General features: G+C 36.6%; 1 protein-coding gene and 1 pseudogene across 1 annotated transcript; both read left to right on the top strand.

Moving 5' to 3' along the window:
* Nucleotides 1–8455, top strand: part of LOC107751608 (ribonuclease inhibitor-like) — an 11778-nt pseudogene extending 3323 nt beyond the window's left edge.
* A 1097-nt stretch (nt 8456–9552) lies between these two features.
* Nucleotides 9553–10981, top strand: LOC107751607 (ribonuclease inhibitor-like). Its single transcript, XM_016567350.1, has 6 exons — nt 9553–9704; nt 9818–9994; nt 10108–10281; nt 10395–10571; nt 10685–10861; nt 10978–10981. Exons 1-6 carry the CDS (start codon nt 9673–9675, stop codon nt 10979–10981), a joined length of 741 nt encoding a protein of 246 aa, XP_016422836.1. The 5' UTR covers nt 9553–9672.
* Nucleotides 10982–11551: the final 570 nt, after the last annotated feature.

Genomic DNA, 11551 nt, shown 5'->3' with positions numbered 1-11551 from the left:
CAGCTCTGGCTACAGTTCTTGGATCAGATACCAATCTGAAAGAGCTGAACATGAGCAATAATAATCTGCAGGATTCAGGAGTGAAGCTGCTCTGCACTGGACTGAAGAATATAATGTGTCATTTGGAGATACTGAGGTAAGTTGTGTCACAATAGACAAAAATTACATTGAGCTCAATAAAAACACAAGGAGAAATCCAGACTTGGCTAATACCCTCTATGTTTGTATAAGTATTTCATGTAAAAATAATATATTTAATATTTGCATTATGCATTGTCTAATTATGTGATGTGATAAATTTTCCATGTAGGCTAAATAAATGTAACTTAACAGACAAAAGCTGTTCAGCTCTGGCTACAGTTCTTGGATCAGATACCAATCTGAAAGAGCTGAACATGAGCAATAATAATCTGCAGGATTCAGGAGTGAAGCTGCTCTGCACTGGACTGAAGAATATAATGTGTCATTTGGAGATATTGAGGTAAGTTGTGTCACAATAGACAAAAATTACATTGAGCTCAACAAAAACACAAGGAGAAATCCAGACTTGGCTAATGATGATGGTGATATCATGTATATCTGTCATTAGTAAGAGATCAGAAAGATGTGTATTTACCCAACAGACAGCATCCACTAAACTTCACAAATTTCACTGAAGGAGTGCGAAGTCAAGGGACCACAATAATTCTGATTAAATATTGTATTTGGCTAAAGTATTTATCAATTTTAGGTTAAAATTGTACATGTGATGCAAGTAATGTTAATGAGTGGGGTAACTATAAAGAGATTATAACGTGTATTTGAATATAAATCTGTATAGTTATAGATCAGAGGTATTTTGTTAAGGTTCCAAGAGGTCCGTTCTCTATGCTCCCTTCCCAGTGGAGGTCCAGACAATACTTTTTTTGGAATTGTTATTCATATTTCCATCTGGGCAGCAGTGGTACTTTGTAAAAAAACAAACAAACAAACAAACAAAAACAGTCAAAATGGTCATCAAAAATGAGGATTTGGACCCCGAGAGTCAAAGCAGTGGTGTCTAAGAATAAAAAAAATAATAATAATGAAAAGTAAATATTTCTTTCATCAATTCAGCTTAATTGGATATTAAAAGGTAAGATCAGATATTTTATCAGGCTGTTATTATTTTTACATTTTTACATTGCATTTACTGATAAGAGATACTGTATGGGGTTCAGAGTTTACCTCTTGAAGTCTGGACCATTTTTATATTTTGCTTAAAATAAGTGTCTTCTAAAATAAACAAACAACATACATAATGAAAATGCTCTCTTATTATGAGCAGACAAAAGTTAACTAGTCAAGTCACCTTTATTTATACAACACTTTATACAATGCAGATTGTTTCAAAGCAGCTTTACAGTGATAAACAAGAAAATAATGATTCAGTCATGCAAACAGAATTCAGTTCTGCTGTAAAGCAGCTCTAAAAAGACAATAGTAAACAGTCATTATTCAGTTGAAGTCAGGTCATTGTTGATTCAGTTTGGTTCAATAAATGTGTAAAGTCCATCAATTTTGCGGTGAGTTTAATTCATCTGTAAAGCAGCTGTGGAGAAAACAGTGATGTCATCATCAGCTCAGTTCAGTTCTCATCCAATGTTTTCAATTTTACTAATTTCAACGTTTTAATTGTCTTTACCTTGCCATTTACAAAGAATTTCCCCAGTTATAATTGTTTATTATGAAATGCTCTTTAACATATTGCATATTTGGCCTAATGCTAAATGTAGATTTAAAAAATCTTAAACCTGATTTGTCATACAGTTATACACTGTGTTTTGAACAGATAAAACTAACTATATTTGCTGCATTCTTGTAATTTTGTTTTTCTAGTTAGCCGTTATGTTTTTCCAGTGGTCACTAATACTCTCATCTCCCAATAGTAAGACAGTCTCTGGCCTTAGTAATCCTGAAGACATTGAGCTTGTTCAGGTGTGTTTGATCAGGGCTGGATCTAAACTCTGCAGGACTGAAGCCCTGCTCTAAACCTGCCGCTCACATAAAACCTTCTGCAGTTTTACATTTTCAAAAATCTTTGAATTTAAACGTTCTCTAGGATTTATAAGCTTGTTTCCAAACAATGTCCTCACAAGGTCAGAATTTACTGGCATTACTATCCTAAGCGAATACCATAAAATTATCACAAAATACAAAATAATAATGAAAAAAAAAATAATTAAACAAAAATATATTCTATTGAATTTTACTGAACAGAAAAAAGTTAAATTTCAGGTGTTCGGTCACCTTTGACCATGTGTGAGTCGCATCAGAGAGTTAAATCTTGAGAATGACTATAATCTGGAGAAATTAAAGTGAATTGATGTATAACGATTTAAAGTTCTCTTTTTTTCTTTGACTCCATATTCAGTTGTCAGTTTTTGCTTTGGAAGTTTTAGTTCATTTGTAAAAGGAACAAAATATAATTAAGTTTAGGGATTTATATTGTTCAGTAGAATAGCTGATTAATGATCTGAATGTTATATTTTCATTCTTGTTCTAGACTCTCAGACTGCAGCGTCACTGAAGAAGGTTATAAAGCTCTGGCTTCAGCTCTGAGATCACACCCTTCACACCTGATAGAGCTGGATCTCTCTGGAAATTATCCTGGACCATCAGGAGTGGAGCAACTCAGTGATTTACTACAGGATCCAAACTGTCAGCTGAAGACACTGAGGTGAGACATGCTCAAACATCACTATATTAATAAATGATGTGCAGGCTAAATATTTCAGCAATAATCTGGACAGTTTGTTGGATCAGAATGATCCGATCAGATGCTGCTGGTTCTGTTGTGCTGATGATGAGTATGATATATATGAGTTCTGGAGGATGATATACCTTGATAATTAACATGCACTATTAGGTGAAAATATTCTAGGTAACCTTTGAGTCGACTCGTTGGAATGTTTCTGAACACACTAGATTAATCTCCATCAAACTCAGATTCACACAATTTCTCTACAGCAGGTCTGTGAGTCTCCAGATGATCACAAACATTCAGTTTCACAAGACCGTTTTCTCTGTGCTGACGTTTCTTCCTGCTTAAAAGCCAGAGAGATCTTGATTCTTTATCTTTTCTCTCTGTATTCATAATGACAATCATGATCTACAGAGCTTTTGCTCTTCTGTTCTGTGGGATGTATTCTTACTTCTGAGTTTGCCTTAGTTTCTTTCAAATAACTGTGACTATTAGACTTTGTTTTCAAGTATTGGTGTAGTATAGTGGTATATATATATTAAATCTAATCCTGCTTCATCTGGTCTTCTGCAGGTTTTTGGGTCCTGCTGCAGAAGAAGCCTGTCAGTATGTGAGAGGAATTGTGGCTCCCGTTACTCCTGAGAGAGTTGGTTCTGAGTAGACGTGAACTAGGAGACACACGAGTGAATCAGGTCGCTGCTCTACTGCAGGATAAACACTGTACACTCAACACACTGAAGTGAGTATTAGTAGTTTATTTACAATAGGGCTTTTCACACTGTGCTTAACCTCGGGTTATCGTCGTTCTAAACACCGCTTTTAACCCCGGAGCTGATTAATGATCTGAATGTTATATTTTCATTCTTGTTCTAGACTCTCAGACTGCAGCGTCACTGAAGAAGGTTATAAAGCTCTGGCTTCAGCTCTGAGATCAAACCCTTCACACCTGATAGAGCTGGATCTCTCTGGAAATTATCCTGGACCATCAGGAGTGGAGCAACTCAGTGATTTACTACAGGATCCAAACTGTCAGCTGAAGACACTGAGGTGAGACATGCTCAAACATCACTATATTAATAAATGATGTGCAGGCTAAATATTTCAGCAATAATCTGGACAGTTTGTTGGATCAGAATGATCCGATCAGATGCTGCTGGTTCTGTTGTGCTGATGATGAGTATGATATATATGAGTTCTGGAGGATGATATACCTTGATAATTAACATGCACTATTAGGTGAAAATATTCTAGGTAACCTTTGAGTCGACTCGTTGGAATGTTTCTGAACACACTGTAGATTAATCTCCATCAAACTCAGATTCACACAATTTCTCTACAGCAGGTCTGTGAGTCTCCAGATGATCACAAACATTCAGTTTCACAAGACCGTTTTCTCTGTGCTGACGTTTCTTCCTGCTTAAAAGCCAGAGAGATCTTGATTCTTTATCTTTTCTCTCTGTATTCATAATGACAATCATGATCTACAGAGCTTTTGCTCTTCTGTTCTGTGGGATGTATTCTTACTTCTGAGTTTGCCTTAGTTTCTTTCAAATAACTGTGACTATTAGACTTTGTTTTCAAGTATTGGTGTAGTATAGTGGTATATATATATTAAATCTAATCCTGCTTCATCTGGTCTTCTGCAGGTTTTTGGGTCCTGCTGCAGAAGAAGCCTGTCAGTATGTGAGAGGAATTGTGGGTAAAAACCCGTTACTCCTGAGAGAGTTGGTTCTGAGTAGACGTGAACTAGGAGACACACGAGTGAATCAGATCGCTGCTCTACTGCAGGATAAACACTGTACACTCAACACACTGAAGTGAGTATTAGTAGTTTATTTACAATAGGGCTTTTCACACTGTGCTTAACCTCGGGTTATCGTCGTTCTAAACACCGCTTTTAACCCCGGGTAAAGACACGTTTCACACCTGTAATTTGAAAGCGGTGTTAGCACGGGTTTTTACCCGGGGTTATGAAAGCCTGCTCCGGAGCAGGTTAGCACTGCATTCGTGATGTTAACCTCGCAGTGCGGTGCTAAGTTTGTTCAGTGTGAAGCGGAGCGGGGTGTGCTTGCTGCTGCTGGACGCTTGGCAACAGACAGCCAATCAGAACTCGAGCAGCGAGGCTCATGTCACGTCAGGAACAGGACACGCGCGTCGTGCAAACAGCAGCCGCTGAGAGAAAAGTAAGACATGTCAAAAAAGCGTGTGAACTGGAGTGAGGAGGAGGTTTGTCTTTGTTCTCTTGCCTTTGTGCGTCTAATGAGGCTTAAAACAGCTAAAGACCTACGCGGCGAAATGTTTTTTAATAACTGGCAAGACGCGGGAAAAGCCATGTAAACTGGTTGCCTGCTGTTCGTCCAATCAGTGACAGTGACACCGCAAATATGCAAATAAGAACGTTAACCCGGGGGTTAGGAACATAGACATAAAGATACCTAGACGCCTCATTGGCTGCTTTGAGCCGTTGCTGCGATACGTCAACGCGTCCGCCATGTTTGTGAAGGCAAGACTGCCTTAAAAATAAATGGAGGTAAATGGAGAGCTGCGTTTTTTTCTGGATAAAAACAAGATAACATTTACATTTATCAACCGATTTCAGAGGTTTGTGATCTGTTTTCGGTTTACAATTCTAATGTTAATGTAGTATAACTGTGACATATACATGTTTTGTAATTTGAATGTACATTAAATGAAATTAAGTTGTTTCATTGCTTTCTCTGTCTTCAACCCCAACATTTGAGCTTTTCTTGTGCTTCAGGTCAGAACCCAGCTCATTCCCTTTGAAATACTGGAAGAAAATCTAAATAATACATCTTTAAGCGCTAATAATTTACCATCATTGAGAAAATTGAATAAAGCCAGCGAATACAAATCAAAAAGTGACACTCTTGGTAGTCTGCTTTTTATTTTGATAGCACTCTATACAGATAAACTCCACAACAAACAATAACAAATGCAACTGATAATCCTTCATGGATCCAGTAAAACTTAGTTACAGTGGTAAAATAGTATGCACCGATACAGCGCACAGTAAAAGTGATATGTAATATTAAAAAGTATATGTAGTACAAGTTGTAGTAAAGTGAATAATATAAAAAGTGAGTACAACAGTATATAATAGATTTATAATAGCATAAATTATATGTATAATACCATAATAAATAGATGAATAATAGCAAGTAGAATATGTAATATCAAGGGTGGAATAATACAGAATAGACAATAATGAAGAATAAATTAATAGTAAATTATAAAGTAAAATAAATAATCATGAAATGTAGTTTTATAATAGTATTGTGTAATAATTATTAAACAAAGTAAGAAACAAGTAAGGGGGTGGTTAGAATATGAGCAGGGTAATTCTGGCCATTCATTCAGGGCTATTCTGGGTTTTAACTAGTACTAATACAACATTAGGCTGTGGAAGTACAGCCTACTCTCTTGGAAATGCAGAGAACAGGGTTTCTTCGGCTTGCGTTGTCCTGTTTGCAATTGGCTAAAAAGGAAAAATATATATATAATAAGTCCACAGATTTATGATAAGCTATGAAATCCTTATTTACAAAGAGTATGTTTATCATCACTTGATTATAAGTAACGCTAGTGAAATTAAAGAGAGATGATTTAGCTCCATCCCTAATCCTGACAGTCTGGCATTGTCTTGTCAAAGTGCTCACTGTACATATTGTGCCCATAACACCATTTACTTTATGATATAAACTACAATATAAAAGTTAAAACTTAAGAATTCATTTAAACTTTGATTTCATATAAAGTCTCAGCTTTCACAGCTTACTATAGATATCGCTAGCTATTAATAGTCCGATACTGGTGGCTAATTAAGCTGTCAACATAAAGCTAAAAATTACCAAAAAACACAGAAACAACTGTTGAGTCTTACCTGTGAAAGATAATAATACCCCGAGATCTGTTTTTATTATTGTGCGACGGTTTGTAGATGCCCAAGCTGCCGACGAGTCAGCTATGTTTTCGCCTGTCCCGATATGAGAGTTGCCTTCACCAATATGGCGGCGACGTTGACGTGCGGTCGAGCGCCCAATGAGGCGTCTAGGTATTTATTATGTCTATGGTTAGGAATGTACCGTGTGAAAGGTCTGTGAATGAATAGCCAGGATTAGCAGTTAACCCCCGGTATAGTATGAGCAGTGTGAAACGTGATTACACATAACCCAGGATTCTGTTTATCCGGGGTTTAGGATGACCCAGGGTTAACCATTTCAAGTGAGAAAAGCCCTAGAGTTTCATTACTTTTGATAGTAATGTTACTGTAGCTGATAATAATATTTCCTTGCTTGTGTGAGTCAGAGCAGTTTTTACTCAACATCACAAAGAGCCACTATAATGTGAAATATTAAATTAAACAGCCAATGTCAAAGTGACATCAAGCTTTAAACAGTTGACTAAATCAGTTTGATCTTGAGTCAATAATTATTTACAGTTACTGTAGAGAGAGAAATTATTTTCTTCCAGAGTTTAGAAAACACATTCAAACGAGTGATAGATTGTAAAAACAGCAGCGCTATAAACACAGATGTCTTTCCTAACATTAACAGCTCAGTTCTGTGTAAATTAAAGATAAATGTGCATATATTGATCTGTTTGAATATATGTCTGCTTAATGTGATCATGTTTGCTGATTGCTGACAGACATAACTATTCATAACTGCTTTCAATTTAATGTTTGTCTTTCACAAAATATTAAATGTCTAATTTTGGTGCAGCTATACTGTAACTTGTAGAAATTAGGGGAAAAAAGTATGAATTATCAATCAGAGGACAGAAGGCATGAAGTAGACTGTGTAAAACACTGTGTTTTTCAGCAAAGTTTTGGTCATATTGATCATTTGTAGGCCCTAGAAATGTGTGTATTAATTATAATACAGTAGGCTATTTTCATAAGTAGCCATTTATACTAATTGTTCAACATAATTTTCTGATTTCTCTCTATGGTCCTGCCTTATTTTGTAACTTTTGTGTAGTTGGTAATAAGTTTAATTGCCATATATCTGAAGTATGTTCTTTCTCTTTCTGTCTTCAGTCTGTGTGGATGCAGTATTACAGAGAAACAGAGTCTCGTCCTGACTTCAGCTCTGAACTCAAACCCATCACACCTGAGAGAGCTGAATCTGAGAGGGAATAAACTAGGAGACTCTGGAGTGAAGAACCTCAGTGATCTACTGATGAACACACAATGCAAGCTGGAGAAACTAGAGTTAGTATCATTATACTCTACAGCAGCTACAGTCTGATTCATTTACTCATGATGTGTTTAACTCACATATGAACTTACATCTGATTGATTGTGTTTTCTCTCTCTGTCTTCAGTCTGTGTGGATGCAGTATTACAGAGAAACAGAGTCTCGTCCTGACTTCAGCTCTGAACTCAAACCCATCACACCTGAGAGAACTGAACCTGAGAGAGAATAAACTACTAGGAGACTCTGGAGTGAAGAGCCTCAGTGATCTACTGATGAACACACAATGCAAGCTGGAGAAACTAGAGTTAGTATCATTATACTCTACAGCAGCTACAGTCTGATTCATTTACTCATGATGTGTTTAACTCACATATGAACTTACATCTGATTGATTGTGTTTTCTCTCTCTGTCTTCAGTCTTTGTGATTGCAGGTTTACAGAGAAACAGAGTCTCGTCCTGACTTCAGCTCTGAACTCAAACCCATCACACCTGAGAGAACTTAAGCTGAGTGAGAATAAACTACTAGGAGACTCTGGAGTGAAGAGCCTCAGTGATCTACTGATGAACACACAATGCAAGCTGGAGAAACTAGAGTTAGTATCATTATACTCTACAGCAGCTACAGTCTGATTAAAGTTTACTGTTCAGTTTAAGATCGCTGGGCTCATGTTACATCATTTCTAGCGCTGCATCTTCTGTGTTTCTCCAGCTGAAGAAAGATTCAGAAATACTCTTAGTTCATGGGTTTGTGTCTGTAGAAACAGCATGAAACTCACTGAAATCTGACAAATCTTTGCTGTGAAACAAGACAGAAGTGAAAACAGACTAAAACCAGTCTAACAGATGACAGTAGATTATTCTGAGTCATATTTATACTGAACTAATTGTGCTCTTCACTAAATCTTTTATTAAGATAAATGTATATTTAGTATATTTAGAGACTGTAAAATTCACTCTAAAATGGCTTAAAGTAATTGATTTGATTGATTTAATTTTCTTGCATTACAAATGTAAAAGTAGACCATTTAATTGTATTATTTTTCTATTGTGTCTACATTAATCCTCTATATTAATTTACATTGGTTAATTCATTTATTTGTTAAATGAGGACGGATCCAGACGTGGAATTGTAACTAGTGTCCTCAAATGCTCCTCTCTTGGTTTATTTGTTCATATATTATCTGTTTACATTATTTTGCTTGTGTATCAGTGACTGTATGGCATTTACTCATGATGTGTTTAACTCAGATATGAACTTACATCTGATTGATTGTGTTTTCTCTTTCTGTCTTCAGTCTGTGTGGATGCAGTATTACAGAGAAACAGAGTCTCGTCCTGACTTCAGCTCTGAACTCAAACCCATCACACCTGAGAGAACTGAACCTGAGAGAGAATAAACTACTAGGAGACTCTGGAGTGAAGAGCCTCAGTGATCTACTGATGAACACACAATGCAAGCTGGAGAAACTAGAGTTAGTATCATTATACTCTACAGCAGCTACAGTCTGATTCATTTACTCATGATGTGTTTAACTCACATATGAACTTACATCTGATTAATTGTGTTTTCTCTCTCTGTCTTCAGTCTGTGTGGATGCAGTATTACAGAGAAACAGAGTCTCGTCCTGACTTCAGCTCTGAACTCAAACCCATCACACCTGAGAGAACTGAACCTGAGAGAGAATAAACTACTAGGAGACTCTGGAGTGAAGAGCCTCAGTGATCTACTGATGAACACACAATGCAAGCTGGAGAAACTAGAGTTAGTATCATTATACTCTACAGCAGCTACAGTCTGATTCATTTACTCATGATGTGTTTAACTCACATATGAACTTACATCTGATTGATTGTGTTTTCTCTCTCTGTCTTCAGTCTTTGTGATTGCAGGTTTACAGAGAAACAGAGTCTCGTCCTGACTTCAGCTCTGAACTCAAACCCATCACACCTGAGAGAACTGAACCTGAGAGAGAATAAACTACTAGGAGACTCTGGAGTGAAGAGCCTCAGTGATCTACTGATGAACACACAATGCAAGCTGGAGAAACTAGAGTTAGTATCATTATACTCTACAGCAGCTACAGTCTGATTCATTTACTCATGATGTGTTTAACTCACATATGAACTTACATCTGATTGATTGTGTTTTCTCTCTCTGTCTTCAGTCTTTGTGATTGCAGGTTTACAGAGAAACAGAGTCTCGTCCTGACTTCAGCTCTGAACTCAAACCCATCACACCTGAGAGAGCTGAATCTGAGAGGGAATAAACTAGGAGACTCTGGAGTCAAGAACCTCAGTGATCTACTGATGAACACACAATGCAAGCTGGAGAAACTAGAGTTAGTATCATTATACTCTACAGCAGCTACAGTCTGATTCATTTACTCATGATGTGTTTAACTCACATATGAACTTACATCTGATTGATTGTGTTTTCTCTTTCTGTCTTCAGTCTGTGTGGATGCAGTATTACAGAGAAACAGAGTCTCGTCCTGACTTCAGCTCTGAACTCAAACCCATCACACCTGAGAGAACTGAACCTGAGAGAGAATAAACTACTAGGAGACTCTGGAGTGAAGAGCCTCAGTGATCTACTGATGAACACACAATGCAAGCTGGAGAAACTAGAGTTAGTATCATTATACTCTACAGCAGCTACAGTCTGATTCATTTACTCATGATGTGTTTAACTCACATATGAACTTACATCTGATTGATTGTGTTTTCTCTCTCTGTCTTCAGTCTTTGTGATTGCAGGTTTACAGAGAAACAGAGTCTCGTCCTGACTTCAGCTCTGAACTCAAACCCATCACACCTGAGAGAACTGAACCTGAGAGAGAATAAACTACTAGGAGACTCTGGAGTGAAGAGCCTCAGTGATCTACTGATGAACACACAATGCAAGCTGGAGAAACTAGAGTTAGTATCATTATACTCTACAGCAGCTACAGTCTGATTAAAGTTTACTGTTCAGTTTAAGATCGCTGGGCTCATGTTACATCATTTCTAGCGCTGCATCTTCTGTGTTTCTCCAGCTGAAGAAAGATTCAGAAATACTCTTAGTTCATGGGTTTGTGTCTGTAGAAACAGCATGAAACTCACTGAAATCTGACAAATCTTTGCTGTGAAACAAGACAGAAGTGAAAACAGACTAAAACCAGTCTAACAGATGACAGTAGATTATTCTGAGTCATATTTATACTGAACTAATTGTGCTCTTCACTAAATCTTTTATTAAGATAAATGTATATTTAGTATATTTAGAGACTGTAAAATTCACTCTAAAATGGCTTAAAGTAATTGATTTGATTGATTTAATTTTCTTGCATTACAAATGTAAAAGTAGACCATTTAATTGTATTATTTTTCTATTGTGTCTACATTAATCCTCTATATTAATTTACATTGGTTAATTCATTTATTTGTTAAATGAGGACGGATCCAGACGTGGAATTGTAACTAGTGTCCTCAAATGCTCCTCTCTTGGTTTATTTGTTCATATATTATCTGTTTACATTATTTTGCTTGTGTATCAGTGACTGTATGGCATTTACTCATGATGTGTTTAACTCAGATATGAACTTACATCTGATTGATTGTGTTTTCTCT

This window comes from Sinocyclocheilus rhinocerous, unplaced genomic scaffold (genome assembly GCF_001515625.1).
Source record: "Sinocyclocheilus rhinocerous isolate Xijiao unplaced genomic scaffold, SAMN03320098_v1.1 scaffold3155, whole genome shotgun sequence".
In the NCBI taxonomy this organism is placed as follows: domain Eukaryota; kingdom Metazoa; phylum Chordata; class Actinopteri; order Cypriniformes; family Cyprinidae; genus Sinocyclocheilus; species Sinocyclocheilus rhinocerous.
The sequence above is the reverse complement of the archived record's forward strand: the minus strand, read 5'-3'. Positions and strand labels throughout refer to the sequence as shown.

Excerpts from the sequence above, each read along its gene's own strand:
- LOC107751607 (XM_016567350.1), top strand. The coding sequence starts at position 9,673 with ATGAACACACAATGCAAGCTGGAGAAACTAGA. Across the intron at positions 10,282-10,394 it reads TGCAAGCTGGAGAAACTAGA|TCTGTGTGGATGCAGTATTA; the intron begins GTTAGTATCATT and ends TTCTGTCTTCAG. Across the intron at positions 10,572-10,684 it reads TGCAAGCTGGAGAAACTAGA|TCTTTGTGATTGCAGGTTTA; the intron begins GTTAGTATCATT and ends CTCTGTCTTCAG.